This window comes from Phalangium opilio, unplaced genomic scaffold (assembly GCF_054372755.1).
Source record: "Phalangium opilio isolate 3A_F unplaced genomic scaffold, DU_Popi_V2 ptg000045l_1, whole genome shotgun sequence".
NCBI lineage: Eukaryota > Metazoa > Arthropoda > Arachnida > Opiliones > Phalangiidae > Phalangium > Phalangium opilio.
The window spans coordinates 4,097,634-4,115,501 of NW_028324168.1; the positions used below are offsets into that span (position 1 = coordinate 4,097,634).

Consider the following 17,868-nt stretch of genomic DNA (forward strand, 5'->3'; position numbering starts at 1 on the left):
TCACAGCATAGTGATAGTAGGCCAATTAGAACAAGGTAGAAAAATAAACATTGAGAAATTAGAGAATGTAGGATCTTCCCATTGGAAAAACCCGATTTCGTAACTTTGATTTATCGTATTTGAAATCTCGTTCACGGTCAAACCGAGCTAGACCATAAAACACGTAGCTTAAATAAAAAAAATATCCCAACAAAAATTGGCAAAGGAGGAGTTGAAAATCGCGATTAATTTATGGTCCCAATTAATTTTGAAATGCCAAAGAAGATTCTAATTTATTTTTTGGTATAAAATAAAGAAAAGCTCTATGAGAATTCTACCTTACTTTTGACTTATAGACTTATGAAACATTTCAGGCCTAAAAGGGGACCATTGTCCTAATCTCTGACATCAACGCCAATACTTTCTTTGTAAACTGTTTCTTTATGCAGGTTACGGTAGGAAAACCCCTGCTTGTTACACGTTAAGATGTTTATCAGAGGTTGTCATCGTTGTGATTTAAGGATTAACTTTTATACACTGAAGGTGAAAAGACAGCTTAGAAGAACGCCCATACTCTGTAAAATTTGAACCACCCAGAATTGACAATTTTCCATCACGGGCATTTAGGCAAAAGTTAAGAAACTAACATGAAAGTAAATGATTTCAGCTTTGTGGGTTACCCTGCTCTATAGAGAGACTCTTCAAAGTTCAAAGGGTGTTTTTGCAACCCTTTTGTGGTCAAACCCCCGACGTAGACCAAAGGTTCATTTCATCTAAAATGTACATAGCGTTTTAAACTAAATTTCCGCTTTTTTCGAGACGTATTTCAGGATTATCGTGTAGTGAAGTTTCTAATTGGGAAAAGGTTCAATGGGTTTGACCTGACAAATCTTTTTCTTTTTTTCCTCTCAGATTGGTACTGACGTGTCTTCTTGGGTCTTTCTATTCACTGCACTAAAGACTAAATATTCCATTTTGTAATCCACGTCTTGACAAAAATATACCTCAAACAGGGCAGGACTAAAACACGTAAAAATACATTAACTCGGCAGTCTATAGCAGGATTTTTTTGTCTATGTTCTAAATACTTGGCATTTTAGTTGTTACTTACAAAAAAGCTGGATTATGTTTAGGTAGAAGTTTATAAAATGAAGTTTTACCCTTCTCAGAATATGAGAAGGGTAAACCACTCGTCAAAAGAAGCCCCTTTTAAGTCAAATGGAATTTTTCAAAATTCCACTTAAATAATTTTTAATCCGAAAAATTCCGTAGACCTAAATTTTATCCACATGGTTTACCATTTTGCACGAGTTTCGCCTGTGCGGGAAAAAAATTGTTCCCACGTTTTTCGCGCTATTTTAACACGTTTAAATTAGTTCTATCATAATTAATCAGACCTATAATTTCGAACTAAGTACGTATTAGAAATTCCCAATTGTTTCATAAAAAGTCTCAATAACTACAATGGCAATGCTAACTAACACTTCTAGGGGGTTGACATTTAACAAACATTTGAAGTTTTGAGTAAATTTGTTCACGGAGAAAGAGGAACAGATTAATGTGGGGGTTTTCACCAGTTTCCGTGGAAATTGTATGCATTAGCAGCGAATTTTGAGAACAAAGAATTTTAAATTGAAAATTATCTTTAAATCAAGAGAAATTCCTTCTAAAAATATTGTAGTATTCAAATGAAGTACATTTAAAAAAGAATCACAGAAATCGAGGGGTAGGACATTTTTTTACAAAAATACACAATGTTTTTGTCAGTGAAATTAAAATTACTGGTTGAATTTCAAATGATTATGAGGCTATTATTATTGTGGTGAGATTTAACAGATATTTTGCACTAATTTCCTACCCCGCTTTTTAAGTGTAACTGCGCTTCAACCTTCAGGGTTGCCAGAAATCTGTTATTAAAGCATCTCAGGTTTGGAACTGAATTATCACCACTGAATCGAACAGAAAACTGCAATCTATTCAGTTAATTCAAGTGGTTGAATTGCACACGTTACAAATGGCTGCCAACACTTGTTAACACAATATCTATAATGTTCTTAATTTTGCTTAAAACTGTCCGACCCCTTGGTTGAAGTCAATAAAATCAAAAAGCTAACAATTTTGGAGAGAGATGTTAAACATAGTCAAGATAGGTGACAATGTACCATTAAGCTTAAGTCTGGGAAAATCCGCTTTCACTTGGTTCCTACCAAAAACGTCAGTCACCCTCGGGGGCGAGACCCATTCCCCCAGTTTGTATACGTGATAGAGGCTATTCACGCAGCCCTTGAGAACCCCCAAGAAGCTTAGCGATATGTTTACTGACATAAGAAACGTCATCCAAGATTTTTCAAGAGTTAACCCCCAATTCCCCTCTCTTCTGGGGTGTGTTCATTCCTAGAGGGTTGAAAACCCCTTCTATGTAGAGAGTATAGTGTGAAAACATACTGAAGAACACTAGCAGATTGAATAGTATAAATACTGGGTTCCGATCCAAGGAGAAATCACAACCACTTCCAGCTTTGAACAACTCACAAGCTTCTTGGACATTCTTGGATTTATTCCTTACCAAAAAAACTTCAATCATGCAGAAATTCGTGGTAAATATTCCTCTCTTTTTTTTCAAAAGTACTTAGTTAAATTTTAAAGTTTGCAAGTCTTAGGACTCAAAACTTAGAACTTAGAAAAAATTAAGAAGTAGCTTTTGATATTCTAGTATTTTAAATTTTGGGTCTTAAACCTGGACAGTCTTAAAGAATATGTTGTAGAAACAGTTTGAACTACTTTCAAAAGGCTTAGCTAATTTTGGGCAGTTTCCTAGAAGGTAGCGATGGATATGGGTTCAATTGCTTAGCCACAACTAGCTTTAACCAATCTAGGGAAAGATTTAGCTTGTAGACGAACAAGAGTTACGATTAAAGCCATTTATTTCTGTTCAACAGATCGCTCTCGCTTTCTTCGTCGTGGCCGCTAGCGCCGCCGATTTGGACATTGGTGGTCTTCTCGGTGGTGGACTCGGTAAAGGACTTGGATTAGACCTCGGAGGTTTGGGTAAAGGTGTTGGTCTCGGTCTCGACAAAGGACTCGGTCTTGGCGGATACCCAGTTGGACACTACGATGGAATCCCAGTTGGACACTACGGCGGTTACCCCGGATACTACCCAGGAGTTGGTCTCGGAAAAGGTGTCGGCTTGAGCAAGTCCATCGCTATTCCCCTCCCCAAGCCCTACCTCAACAAGGCCATCGGATTCGGACCCGCTGGACTCTCTTTGGACAAGGGTTTCGGTTTGGACTTCGGAGCCGGAAAGGGAATCGGTCTCAACCTTGGCAAGACCATCGGAAAGGGAGGTATCGGTCTCAACCTCGGCAAGACCATCGGTTTGGGACCCGTCCAAATCGGACTCAACAAGCACATCGCCGTCCCCTTCCCCAGTCTTGGTCTCTCCAAGGGAATCGCTTTGGGCAAATAAGTAAGTCGCAATTTTCTTTTCTAAACCTACTTATTCTAGATAAATGTTACCTAAATAGAGCTCAGCCTAATTTCAAAGTTTTAGCAGAGAGAGTTAGGCCTAGTTTCAAAAGTGTAGCAGAAAGAGAGAGTTAGGCCTAGTTTCAAAAGTGTTGCAGAAAGATTTGGGCCTAGTTTTAAAGCTTATCATAACTAATAGAACAAATCAAACTATAGCTAAGCCTAATCATAACCTAAACTTAAGCCTTGGTTAAGTCTAATACTCAATATTATTTTTTTTCTCCGACAGGCGAACCCGCAATTAGGAAGTTCATTCTATTTAAAACATTCATTTTCATCTTTCGCCTTAGAAAAAAAGTATTTTCCTAACGAATGTATATTTTGATTTAACTTAAGTAGAGTATATATTATTGAAATGGTGTAAAAGAGAAATTAAATATTAAAAAATCTTTTTTAATACCAATTTATGACTGGTTCACTTTTTTGTTATATCACGCCTCCTACCAGTTAAAAACTAAGCCTATTAATTTTAACGAGCGAGTCTTATTCTTGACCTCTAAATTAAAAGGGAGTTAAAATTTTAAAACAATTTGAAAAAAAGAGGGCTGAACACAACCAAAAACTAGTTTTCTTAAAAAAAAAAATAGCTAAAATATTCTCTTCCCGCCTACAATAGATTCGCATAATTTATTGCTACTTTAGATTAGGGTTAATTATTTTCTATCGATAATTTTGGGCGATCACAAAATAGTTTGCGATTGGAATTTATTTATCGGAAATTTTCCTAACTTTCTAAAAAGAATTTCCCCAAAAAAAAGTCAAATTCCAAATTTTACCATTTTTAGATAAAAACTGAAATAATTTTAATCTATTATCTTAAATAAATATTTTTCAATAAAAATTTCAATTTGAAATACTCGAAATAATATATTAATACTTAAAATATAATTAATAACCACACTAATTACATGAACTTTAACCCTCCCTAAAAATACGCTTAAATGATCCTAAAACTAAGGTAAACTTAATAATTGTATATAGCAAAAAAAAAAAGGAAAAAAAAATACGTTTAAAAACTGAATAATTTTGCGCTTGGTGAATTATCTAAATTACCTCTAATGTTAAATTAAACGAATCAAGGTGTGTAAACACGTTTAATACCCAAAACCTGACCATTATTTTCCACCATAAAACAAAAGAAAACCCTTGTTCTGAAACTTCAAGGGGTGTTCCTTTTGTCAAAATTAACGAAAATGCTACGACGGACACGGTTTAACCTTCAAGCTAAATTAAGACTGCGTTGGGACATTAAACATATTTTACGGTGTTTTTATATAATATACACTTTTTTCATATAAGGGTTTTAATAAATTAGCCTATATATAAGTGAGATTGTCAAACTTAGGAGCACAGAGCAACAGACCAGCTTGGCCTGGAAACAAACAGACAAACAGCGGTTTATTTAAAATAGAAATAAGTTTAACTTTTTAAGAAAGTTTCGTTGTTTGTTAAGAATCATGAAGATCACCGTGGTAAGTAACTTAACTTATATTTGTTCAATGGTTTTGAGTTACTTTTAAGCTAGCAACTTCAGGTGCGATATTACGGTGTTAGAAATATTGTCCATAGATATGCGAGTCATATCGTGATTGACTTCTAATGTAATGGTTAGGGTTAGTTAATTTAAACAATTCAGCATGCGAAAACAGGGTTCTACCGTTTGGATAAGTTCTAGCCATACCATGGATATCCAAAACATAATATGTTATTCCCCAATTTCAATTGTTATTCAAGTAGCACCCACATTTAGTTAAGTAAAAGGGCGTCATAATGTTTTCAGCCAAGGCTAAGCGAGTAAAAACAAGTTGTTGAATAAAAACTACTTGACGAAGGCTTAGAAACCACAAAAGCCTTCAGAACTCGAAGACAATTATACCATAGTGCACTACTGCACTTAACCGTAGTTAGGCTTAGAAAGTAAAACAAAGTTGTCGAGGTGAACAAAACCAATTTCACAAAGGCTTAGGAAAGCAAAACCCAGAAACCTTTAGAACTATAGCAGATACCATAATGGACTACGACTCCAATAAGATCATGTAGGAACTTAACGACCCTACCTACCTCACACCAAGAACCCCGCCGAACTTGGCTTCCTAAGTCCTGTCTGTCAATGTGTCAAGTAACTTGTTAGGTTTGCAAAAGCCAAGACTTAGCTCCGTAAACCATAAGCCAACCAACAACCAAGACTGGACTGGTAGATAAGGTTCGAATTTCAAATTACAGGTGGTGATTTTGTGCGTCCTGTTGCTGGTAGCAGCCGCGTACGCCCAGCAAGACGAAATGTTTGACGATGACCGTTACGACGAGTTGGAAAAGTCCAGCAAGAAGAAGAAGAAGAATAAGAACAAGAACAAGAAGAAGCACAAGCATCACCATGAGCACTATCCCTATTGGGACTATCCTCATTATCCACCTCCATTCTATGGACCATTCAGACCTCCTCCACCATACGAATGGGAAGCTGGTTACGCTGCAAGACCTCCACTACCATTGCCATGGATTTAAGCCTGTACCATAATTGAACTATACCTGAAAATATAAGAAAATGGAAAAACGATTAAAAAGGATAATCTCCGGATGAAAATAGGCCTAAAGGTTAAAAGGTCAAAATATATTATATATCTCCTAGCATTATGGCATAAATTTTTGTGTTAACTTTATATTACAATGTTTTATGTATAATTTTTAAATGTATTTAAATAATTTTTTGATATATTATTTTAATGTTAATAATAAATAAAGAATTGCGCCGCCTACTTATTTTAATTGAATAAAAGTTTTATATAAATATATATATTTTGTGAATTCTGGGTTGCCAACTTGAATTTTTTGGCTTTTGCGTGTATGAACTTTGACCCCTATATCTATTTTTTTATGTTTGTGTCAATTGATATGTTAATAAAGTCGTACGTTTATCATAGCAGCGTGTTTACGTTTAGACCTTAAAATTACTATTTAACCAATAACAATAATCCCCATCCTGATCTTTAATTACTAATTAAACATCTATTAATTAGTAGTTTTAATTAACCCTTTGTAAATAGGATACAAAGATACAATAAGCAAACAAACCCGGAAGACTAGACCCAATATATTTTAGTGCGATAATTGCTAGGTTAAAAACCCATTAACTAAATAAGTTCATTGTTTCAAACAAAAAAACATTCCCTTCTATTCCATTCAGGTCAATTTTTAAGTTAAAGAAAACCCGAAAAATTAAGCTTGAAAACCAACCACGCAAATTTTTAAATATAGCACCTATAAAGCTCTATATTAACGCCCTACCAATGGTAATAACAGTTTTAAGTCAAAAAATATAATATGATTTTTGAGACCTGACACAATCAACTTTAAGCAAAGTTAAAAATCCCCTAACACTACCTAGTTAATCGGAAATATTTAAAAATTTTATTGGCAATTAAAGCAATTAATACGGTCAATATTTTATTTAATCCTACAATATAGGAAATATCACACAGAAGCCGTAGGCGATATGGGTAAAAACCCAAAGGTTTCTTAAGTTTATGTCTGAGACAAAATGAAAAATTGGTAAAAAAGTAAAAATCACTCTCTCTCGATAACCTCTTTAGGTTACGACAGACAGAAGTAACTAAATTTGAAGTTTTGGATAAAGATTATGAATATGTATAAATACTAACGTATTGTGGATTACCATCTCTTACGCTCCACAAAGTATTTATAATATGACTTCCAATCCCCCCTTCCAACATTGTAAGTGAGAGAGAAATTCGTATTTTCTCTCTTTGCGCATGGGCGAAATTTCAAACCCACAACTCAGGATTCTACGTATGAGAGATATAGTTCCTTCTCCCCACGTGACCTAGCTATTCCTCCCCCCTCTCGATTTACAGCCGTCTCTCATCGGAGGTTGTTGGTGGCCAGCTTTTTGGCCAAGTTGGGAATCCATAAAAGGTTAGTATTTATTCATATCCATGTCCCTTCCAAACCGCTTTATTCAGGAAGCTGAATTTTTGCAGGGACGTTACTTATAAGTAGGGGTTGCTCCCCCAGTAAGAATTTTTCGAATCGGCCGGCTGCCATCTTGTAAAATGGCGGCCACTACCACAAAAAATATAAATATAAAATAACACTTATTTCTGGGATAAAGGCCCCCTACATTTTGACTGTTGAAATAAACTACACTGGTCCATAAGTGAAAAATATCCAATAGACGAATAGACAAATGTTTAACTTATAACTTTGGTATAATTTACTTCTGACAGTTATAGAGCGAGCGGTTTCTTTTACAAGTCAAAAACAAAACAGAAGGTAGTAAAATAAAAAAACCTTGTTTCTCTGTGTTCTTTTTTTTTCTATGTTTAATTTTTTTTTCTTTTTGGTTTTAAAAGACGCACACCCATCCTGTCACACTTTCTCTGGTGATTGTTTCGACCAATCAGAGATCGTTTTCACTTTTGACACAATCCCCGCAAATAACATGCCCCCGTAAATATTGTAAAAAACTTCCAAGTATATAAAGATGTCCCTCAAAAAACAGAATCGTAAAAAAAACTTTCATTTGGAAAAACTTGTTCGTCGCTTCAAAGGATATCACTGTATATCGCAAAATGAGATCTCTAGTAAGTTTCAAATGATTTATTCTATACTTTCAAAGTTTCAAGTAGTTTTTATCGATAACTTTCTAAGAAACCAGGGTTCGTTTGGATTAAAATGATATGGATCTGATGTCATTGAGTGATATCAATTAATATGGACTTGTTAGTCCAATATCCGTTTTAATTGATTTTTTATGGCTTAAGGGTTTTGAGTTTTGACACTTTGCTAATTGAATTCGTACAACAGAATGCATAGCGTCATTAACTGTTTCATATTTAAAATATTAAAAATTCAAAACCGATAGAATCTATTTAAAAACTTAAATTCATTTATTAAGGAATTTAAAAGATTGTTGGGTAAATAAAATTTGCTTCAACGTTAGGTATAGTTAGTCTATGGTTAAACTTGTTTGTTATAGATAATTAAGGCCAAGAACGATAGAGTAAAGATCACAAGGAAATATTTGATTAGAATTATAGAAATAAATCAAGTAGTTATTCTTCAGTTTAACCCACGCTTGGTTATAGTATTAAAATTGGATCAAAGCTTCAAAGTTTCCGCCGACAAAAACCTTTTATGTCAAAATGTCAACCAGTTTTTCTGGAGTTTACATAAAAAAGGTCAGCTGTCACGGAAACATTTTAAAATTGATCTCCAAGATTTAATAATTAATTATATTAAACAAACTGGGTTTAAAAAAATTAAAATTAAATGCCAAGTTGCAACAAAATGTCTTAAAAACAAAATAACTATAATTTAATTCATTTGTTGCAGCTCCTGTTTTGCGTAATTTTAGCCTTGACCAGCACCGTCTATAGTAAACTTCTTTTCAAGAAATTAAGTAAATTTGGGGGTGGTGGTGGATATGGAGGTTACGGAGGTTATGGAAGTTACGGGCTAAACAGCGGATATGGAAGCTACGGCGGGTACGGAAGTGGATATAGTCCATACGGATATGGATCATATGGATCTTATAGTCCATATGGGTATGGATCATACGGAAGCGGATATTCCAGCTCTTATCCCTATTATGGAGGCTATGGTTCCGGATATGGTTCTGGATATGGTTCCGGATATGGATCAGGATATGGTTCCGGATATGGAGGTAAAAGCGGATATAGCTACACTGGATACAGTCCAAGCTATGGCGGAGGATACGGTAGTGGATATTACGGAGGTTACAGCAACCCATGGTAGATCCAGATCAACTCATTACAACACAGTAAGTATATTTCTACATACAAAGTCAAATAATATACAGGGTGTTTCTGATAAGTCTGCATGCATAAATTAAGGGGGATGTTCTTTGGGAAATAGATTTTGAGTCGAAAATGTAACTACTATCTCTATTATGATTGCCACAAGGGACACTGTTTTCGAGGAGTTAAGATTGCATCCAGAGTATTTTACGGATGACCCCTTAAATTTAACTAAGAAACTGATTTCAAGACAATGATTTTTAATTTAATTAATTACGGGGTCATCCCTAAAACACTCTAGAAAATCATAACTCGAAAACAGTGTCCCTTAGGGCAATCAAAATGGAGATAGAAGTATAGAACATTTTTGACTCAAAATTGATTGATTTCCCAAAGAACATCCCCCTTAATTTATGCATGCAGACTTATCATAAACACCCTGAATATTTTGTAAACAAGCTGGTCCAATACCAGACTCTATCCACCTTAATTAATTAAGCGTAAATTAATTTTAAATTGTTATTTCTACCCAATAGAAAAATCAATAGCAGACGACATCAATTCCAAAAATTACTTACAGTACATCAAACCACATCTTTATAACGTGTATAATAAACTTCACATTAAATAAAAGTAATTACATACTATTTTTGGTGTAATATAAAATAAAAAAGAACAATACTATACTGACGTATTACCTAATTACGTTAATCATTACTTAAGTAATTCTGTGGAAGTAAAAAGTAAGTTTAAATAAATATTAAAAAAAATACCCTAAACAGAAGGCCATAACAATCAACGTGTTCAACAGACCATATTGTATATAATATAATATCACATAGTATATATGCCTATATGAGTTGCGAAATTGGTGGGTCATTTTTTATTAGAGGGCACAATTAAAAGTCACCAAAGTAACTACGAAAAAAACGTGGTAGTACTAGGTGAAAATTGTGTAATGTGTAACAGTTAGGTAAAACACCCCGTAAAATAAACATTTTTTTATATTTCTTTTTGAACGGAAATTGCGTGGTACTTATTATGTTTAAAATAGTTAAAATTACTTAATGACACATACACAGACTTAAGGTTATTCAACAGAAAAATTTACCCCGCAAGTACTAAAGAAATAAATGTTTTTCTTAAAAAAATATTTATATTCCCCCCTCATAATGATTGTAATTAAGTTAATTTTAAATGTAATTTTGAAGCACCTGATCAAAATTAAAATTATTTTTAATATTAATTTAATTATTTATGTACTTTTTACCTTTTAATTACTTAATTTGTTTATATTTACGTTTAGATTCTTAGAAGATTGTTGAATATTGTTTGTTTGTTTTGATGTTGTGAATTTTTTAAGGTAATTCTTTGTTTTAAATTTGATATGCAATTAAGTATATAATAAAAATTAAGTTAATATTCCATCGTTTCCTTACTTAATATTAATTATAATTATAATTTAAGCCTATATATAAAGATTAGATCTTCGTCTCTCATATATAATTATGACACATCATCTTTTCAAATATGTCCTTAAAAAAAATTACGTTGAATAAAAACAAGTGTCACATTCTAAGGACATTTGTCAGAAACGTAACCTTGGTACGTTATCTTAAATGTCAAATGTCACGAGATTAAAACAACTTGGAACTTAATTAAAATCGGCATTAGTGGGAATATTTTCAAACAAGCATTTCATATTTCTTTTCAATTTGAAATTATCTAAAAGAAATAAATAATCAGGTAAGACTAATGGATTAACATTTTCACGACTTGTAAATTGGAAATCAGCCCATACTTTATAAAATTAAAAAATTAAGATTTTTAAAAATTGTCGCCCACATGTTTTAGTTAAATTAATCATTAAAAAAAGAGGGGGGAGGGGGTTGAAAATACCAGTATCCCAGAATGCTTCGCGTGAGCGGTAGTCCGCAATACTAAAAAGATATGACGTAAATAATCTAACTAAAGAACAAACCGCCATTATTATAATTTCACCCCAAATCAATACCAAATAAAAATAAGAAACTATTTATATTTACTACTGTACATTTCATATTGTAACAATAACGCAATATTCCATGCTTGAATAAATTTTTAAAATATATTTGAAAACAATTTACGCCTTATAATGTGTATTCATTTAAATTTAAATGTTTCCAAGTATAATTTAAAAAAATACACAGATTTCAAAATAGTATATTACCAGTTTTTAGGGTCAAATAAACAAACGTTTAACCTCGTATTTACTGAAATGACGCTTATAGTGAAGAAATTCAAAAAAAAAAAAAAAAACAAAAAAACATAAACGTATTTTGATATTCACGAATTATATTATCAAACAAGTTGGGAAAACCAAAATATTACCTCTCCGAGTCTAAAGGAGGACTACTTACAAACTTATTTACCCAGATATGGAAATGTTTCTTTTTTTATGAGCAAATAGTGAAGTTAAAATTTATGAAATATTAAAGCAGTATACAAAGCATAGCAAATATACTGTAAATCAGACGATATTTTACATCCAATAAGGATATACTTGTACACATTAAAATCATCCGATGGGGGAAAAACGGGAAATGAAGAGATAAAACTTTGGAGGGATATTACCTTTACGTGTTTGTAAAGGCCCAATTTTCTACTCCTCAACTGTATACCCTCTATGTTCAAAGCCATATTCACAACAGGGTTGCCATGTAAACACTATCCTCTCGTTTCACCTCAACGATTTTCTTAGTTTGTCAACATGACTGTTAACGTTACATAACACCAAAGCTAATTTGTGGCTACACACACTGAAGGTAAATGCGCACCATAAAAAGCATGAAAACACGAAGCTATAATCCGATTGCGATCAGACCTTTCTCTGATCTGGGCTGCGTTCAGCAGAGCTCACCAAAAAAGACAGCGGATTTGGAAAACGTTTACCTGTGAGCTCTTTCGTCATATCTTTTCTCCGGTCATCGGTGTTTTAAAAATGACGCTAGCGCAATAAAGCGTGCAAGGTACCAAGGCTTAACAAAAATTGTATGATAACATATTTTAAGAGATAGATAACAACAACTTTTATAATTAAAATTAGAAACTAACATGTCTCTTAAACTTCTCGCGTGATCAACTTGTTTCACGCTAATTAAATAGCTCTAGTACCATCATAATCAGCAAGAGCTTTTTGTATTAATTCCTCCATGCTTTTTTCGCCAAGCTGAGAACTACGCGTTTTACGTCACGTTATCCAAAAACCCGACTATTTTCCTTGAAGACCGTGCTGGCTCAGCGCTGAGCACCGTGACGTCTAAATTCAATAACAAAATCCCGTTCTGTAGGACACTGCTAACAGCGCTGAGCTCTGCTGAACGCGGCCCAGATTTCCACCATGATTATAAAGTCTAAGCCTAATTATTTAAAAGTGTATTTAACTTTCGGCTCACTCTGAACCGTTAATGTCTCTGTATTACAGAAACGAAAACCAAACCCAAGCGTTTACTTTTTGGTTCAATAGGCCTATTGACAAATAAAAGTTCATTTGACCAATATGGATGCGTTCTTCTTGAAATCACTTTAGAAAAAATTATGCTATAAACAGATGTAGTATAGCTTAAGTAATATATAAACATCGATTTCAAATAATAATAATAAAAAATATTCTTGGGATATCAAAATGAAACAGAGCTTTATAGCTACAAAACCACTAAAGGCATCGAAATTACGAAAAATATTTCCATATATTAATTATACATTATGAGAAAACCAAATATTAAGGTTTTGTAGGATTTTTTTCCACAAAACAAAGCGAACTGCTAACGCGGTGCACTAACGGACGGACACACACAGAATAAACATAGGCTGCTTTTTAACTCTTTCCGTTTTAATTTTGAGTTGAGAAACTAGATTATCTTAAATATTAAAACAAGGAGTATAAACCTATTAGTGGAAACAGTATTTTTATTCAAATATGAAACAATCCCGCTTATGTTTATTATCTCTGGACATTGGTAAAAATTCACTCCATTACTCCTAGGTATTCACAGAATTTTAGTTCTTTATAACTGAAATTCATCTGATTATGTTTTAAAAAAATATTTTTCCTTATCATTGTGGTGTTTCGCGACGGTAAAAAATATTTAAATACGCCGCTAATAAAATATATAGTTTCAACTTCTTAATTCTTTAAGAAAAGAAATTTAAAACACCCAAGGAGTATGAACAGAGGTGTGGAAGTTTCAAAGATGGCCGTGGATTGAAAACATCTTTCTAATTGTGTACCAACAACGCGAATGTGCCCAAAACACACTTACGATAGTATCGCACTTACCAACCGTTACCTCTCTAACTGAGACAGTGACACAACAAACTGCATTTTTTATTTATCCTAATTCAACTCCTCTACTCCGTCTCTATTAACATCAATACTCGACCTATTTTAATTTTCTAGAGTTTCCATGATTAGTAATACAGTGGGCGAAATTCTTAAATACTCGCTCTATATTAACTATGAAATGTGTACAGTGTATCGACTTTATACGCAATCTTCATTACTCGTCCTATATTAACTTTGACTATATGGTTTTAGTTAGCACAGATTTTTCTTAAATAATTAAATAAATATAATTAATATTAAATATTTTCTTCGTTAGTTGTTCGCCTTATTGAGCGTTACATCGTTTTAAAAAAGAATAATTAAACAACCTTGAGAGACTTGACTAATATTGACGTTTGGAATGAAGCATACTCCGGTTGCTCGCCTTACTCAAATAGGTAGTATATAAGGGTGTCGAACTACAGCTAAAAGCAAGAACAACCGCAATTGCGTGAACCTTGGAGGAAGACCCCTCCATTGGAAGGCTAGACGTTTCTCGTAACCCTAGCCGATCGCCGCGTATGTCTTAACCTTAAGGATGATGGTGGTGTTAGAAGCCAGGTATACAGACTGGTGTTCATGTGGAATGGACAAAGACGAGAAGGTGGTGGTGTTAGAAGCCAGGTGTACAGACTGGTGTTCATGTGTAATGGACAAAGACGAGAAGGTGGTGGTGTTAGGAGCCAGGTGTACAGACTGGTGTCCATGTGGAATGGACAAAAACGAGAAGGTGGTGGTGTTTAGAAGCCAGTAAGTACAGACTGGTGTCCATGTGGAATGGGCGAAAGACTAGAAGATGGTGGTGTTTAGAAGCCAGTAAGTACAGACTGGTGTCCATGTGGAATGGGCGAAAGACTAGAAGATGGTGGTGTTTAGAAGCCAGTAAGTTCAGACTGGTGTCCATGTGGGGTGAACAAATGAACAGAGTTGTTAGACAGGCAATACAATTTCCGGGACTGTAAATGCGGTCTGGAAATTGAATACACGTTTGCTCCGATTTGCAAACTGCGAACGCGGTCACGTGGGTGTAACAACGGACAGACACACAGACAGACACACAGACACGTCGAAATTAGAACCTCTCCGTGACATACGTCACTCGGAGAGGTAAAAACCAGTTGAAGTTGTTATGTTATTATAAAATTAAGATAATCTCTAGGCCTATTGTGTTAAGGTAAGCTAATAACGATATTACAGTCACTTGGTACCAAATTACACGATGAATTTAACTGTAACTCGCAAAATAACAATTCAAGTACAGAAATTGGGGTCAAAGTTCGTGTAAGAACGGTTTGCAGGATAGAGTTTACGATATTTTATTTTATTTATCTAGTTCCATTTATTATGGATATAAAATGGATTCGGCGTTAACGTGCATGATTTACAGTTATCAGTAGTTTAATCGAACGCGATAAAAAATAATTAAAAATTTAAATTTTAATTAAACATTCAATTCACGTAAAAATTTTCCAAAATTCCACATTCCAAGTAATTAAAAATGCAAATATTTATCATAAACACCTTCGGGATATTGGTTGGGTAATAAAAACCTGTTATAATTGCACTAGCTTAATCTAGAAAGAAGAAAAAAGAACAGTTAACATTAAATTTAATATTAATTTCACAAAAACTTATCAAAAACGTTTGTACCAGTCGGAAATTTTCAAACCAAACCAAAGACAAACCCCTTTTCGTCCTCAAAAAATCTTGAAAATTCCTTGTAACAAGAAACCGCGTTTAACCTTTAAACCACTCATATTTAAATTACAAAATTTCCTCAGTCATCTATACCGCAAATAAAACTTAGACAGACATATTTTAAAAAAGGCATAACCCCCCCTTCTTTATTTACCCCCCCCCCTAAATAAAAATTTAAATTAACTTTCTCGTGCGCACGTGCTGTATGTAATACACACCCTAGATATCAACCTCCGTTTCGACCAATTAGAAACGAGAACCGCTAGGGTGATGGTGATCTCGTGACTTTAAATTCATTCGCGGTGTTAATAGTAACACAGTTAAAGGTATATAAATTTAATCATAACGTTATTAAGGCGTATCTTCATTCAATGATACAACTCGAACAAATTTTGATATTTATTCGCGAGGAAATATGGAATACAGTGAAAGGTAGACCGTGCACGTTGGAGAACTGGAAGGTTCCGGTAATTAACTGCATTACCTGGGTGCAAGGCGAACAAATGACAAGGGGGTCAAATATATACGCGCATTATTTATTGCGTTTCATTGCTTTTATATTACGTTTCTTTTTTGGCTTAAAATTCCCCTAATTTCGTATTCCCCCGTAATGTCTTTTAATGATAAGAATGGGTAGGTAAAATCCCGCCCAAAATTGCACTGAAAATGCCCAGGTCATTTTCGTATATAAGGACCATAATCCGCCGGAATCGACATCAAACTAATTCCAAATTTTGTCCACTTTACGTGTGCTCCTACCACCAAACTTTGTTGCAACCATGAAGGCTGTGGTAAGTCAAGGAATGCTTTCAAGTACTTTGTTTAGAGTTCGGTATTACTTAGAAATTTGGGTAAAATAGGCATTAGGTTGAGGTGTTACAGGGTACGTGTATTTCCCAAATAATTCAGATTTAAATTCCCTGATTATCTGTTATGATTTTCCCTAAAATTTCAAGGTGTCCACGACAAAAAGCTAGTTGTCAATGTTAACAGTAAATTTTTAAGAACAATATTGGACATGTTTTTATATATATTTATACATAAAAACATGTCCAACATTGGAAATGTTTTCTAGTCATTTTTGTACCATTTTCAATCGAATTTCCTGATCTTTACGTTGTCCCTTTTTAAAAATCCCAGCATTTTCCCTGAAGGTTTCAAGTAACTAACTTCTCTTCAACAATTGTCTCATTTTAAAGCTCGCCGCTCTCGCCGTCCTCTTGTTGGCTTCCGTTGCCACCGCTGGATACTTGGGTGGTTACGGAGGTTATGCCCCTAGCTACGGTATTGGTTACGGACGAGGCTATGGTCTAGGATACGGTGGTTATGGTGGCGGATATGGAGGTTATGGTATCGGATATGGACGTGGATACGGAGGATATGGCGGATACGGACTTGGGTAAGTACTTAAGCACAATTAGACCTTAAAACCAACTCTATCCTTTGAGGCACAACTAAACCCTGTGTTGAATTGTATTATAGTTACGGACGCGGATATGGTGGTGGCTACTGGTAAATGTACTTATTGAAAGACTACCAGAAAACTGGATGGATGGATAGATAGTAAGTACTTATGTTCGATTCAAGAGTGAGCACATATGAGAAGGAGTCATTCCCCCCTTTCAAAACCGGTACCCATCTGTGGCTTAATTGGTATGCGAGTCCGTCACATGCGCAATCAGAAGTTTGTTAACAAACAACATTCTTAACGGATCACGTGACGTCTGGCTCCTCGGCTATGCGCCGAGGTAGGTGCGCGTGAGAGAGATATCGGACTGTGCCGTTATAGTTACCTTCCCTTTCCCTCTTTGTCTCTCCTTCTTATACGTCCTCACTGGTTTCAATTACAATTACAAGTACTTAAGCCTAAATTATTAATTAATTTTTAGATGGAACCGGTGTCTATTATTTGAGTTAACATCAAAACTGCGCACTACACTTTTTTTTAAATAAAATTTTACAATTTTCTGTTAATAAAAAGCTATATTTTTATAAAACTATATTGTGTCGTAATTTCATACTTTTTTATTAATATATAAATAAATAATAAAAAATTATAGGCTTACTGTTAAAAGGAGGTTTTTTTTTAAAGGGTACCTAATCAGCCAATTATAATAATTGTAGTATAATATACTATAAAACTGTCGTTTTGAACAATGGGAATCTTAAGTTGATCTTAACTGGCGCGGATAATAAGGGTTCTTAACGCTCCGTGACTTTGAATTTTTTTCAAACTTGAAAATGAAAGTTGAAGAACAACTTTTTAAAAACTCCCCCCCCCCCTTAATATATTTTTTAATAAATGTTTTATACGACATCTAGAATTATTAACTCGAATTTTAAGTAAATTTAAAAATGGATTTACTTGATTAAAATTATTTTTTCTTGAATTTATTTATTTTTAATCATATTAATATTTAATTTTACTCATATTGAATATAAATAAATATTTATAAGGACTTCAGGTTTAGTTTCTAGTAGACATTAATAGAGGGCCTCAAATAGGTAATTATTAAATTAATGCG

At 34.0% G+C, this 17,868-nt stretch overlaps 4 protein-coding genes and 1 long non-coding RNA gene across 7 annotated transcripts in view; 4 read left to right on the forward strand and 1 right to left on the reverse strand.

Annotated features, from left to right (window-relative positions):
* The first annotated feature begins 2,417 nt into the window (after positions 1-2,417).
* On the forward strand, positions 2,418-3,908 carry LOC149676861 (uncharacterized). The gene is made up of 3 exons (XM_089838432.1): positions 2,418-2,576; positions 2,919-3,446; positions 3,735-3,908. Exons 1-2 carry the CDS (start codon positions 2,562-2,564, stop codon positions 3,444-3,446), a joined length of 543 nt encoding a protein of 180 aa, XP_089694558.1. The 5' UTR covers positions 2,418-2,561; the 3' UTR covers positions 3,735-3,908.
* A 912-nt stretch (positions 3,909-4,820) lies between these two features.
* Positions 4,821-6,010, forward strand: LOC149676862 (uncharacterized). Its single transcript, XM_089838485.1, has 2 exons — positions 4,821-4,977; positions 5,729-6,010. The coding sequence occupies exons 1-2, from the start codon at positions 4,963-4,965 to the stop codon at positions 6,008-6,010; spliced, it is 297 nt and encodes a 98-aa protein (XP_089694611.1). The 5' UTR covers positions 4,821-4,962.
* Positions 5,898-17,868, reverse strand: part of LOC149676863 (uncharacterized) — a 55,476-nt gene continuing 43,505 nt past the window's right edge. For both annotated transcript variants that reach the window (XR_016366641.1, XR_016366642.1), the window contains exon 4: positions 5,898-6,034. This is a non-coding gene — a long non-coding RNA (uncharacterized LOC149676863). The remainder of the gene's footprint in view (positions 6,035-17,868) is intronic.
* LOC149676864 (uncharacterized) lies at positions 7,839-9,984 on the forward strand. Of its 2 annotated transcripts, none has more exons than XM_089838457.1 (3): positions 7,839-8,106; positions 8,858-9,305; positions 9,819-9,984. In XM_089838457.1, exons 1-2 carry the CDS (start codon positions 8,095-8,097, stop codon positions 9,278-9,280), a joined length of 435 nt encoding a protein of 144 aa, XP_089694583.1. In that variant the 5' UTR covers positions 7,839-8,094; the 3' UTR covers positions 9,281-9,305; positions 9,819-9,984. The 2 variants fall into 2 exon arrangements, with proteins under 2 accessions (XP_089694583.1, XP_089694582.1); XM_089838456.1 differs by lacking the exon at positions 7,839-8,106 and adding an exon at positions 8,567-8,703.
* On the forward strand, positions 15,937-17,323 carry LOC149676865 (uncharacterized). The gene is made up of 4 exons (XM_089838489.1): positions 15,937-16,134; positions 16,543-16,742; positions 16,826-16,906; positions 17,233-17,323. The coding sequence occupies exons 1-3, from the start codon at positions 16,123-16,125 to the stop codon at positions 16,857-16,859; spliced, it is 246 nt and encodes an 81-aa protein (XP_089694615.1). The 5' UTR covers positions 15,937-16,122; the 3' UTR covers positions 16,860-16,906; positions 17,233-17,323.

What these genes read in the sequence shown, in the direction of transcription:
- LOC149676864 (XM_089838456.1), top strand. Translation starts at nt 8,668, where the DNA reads ATGTCAACCAGTTTTTCTGGAGTTTACATAAAAAAG. An exon ending in CTGGAGTTTACATAAAAAAG is followed by an intron (nt 8,704 to 8,857) that starts GTCAGCTGTCAC and finishes CATTTGTTGCAG; the next exon opens with CTCCTGTTTTGCGTAATTTT.
- LOC149676865 (XM_089838489.1), top strand. An exon ending in TATGGCGGATACGGACTTGG is followed by an intron (nt 16,743 to 16,825) that starts GTAAGTACTTAA and finishes ATTGTATTATAG; the next exon opens with TTACGGACGCGGATATGGTG.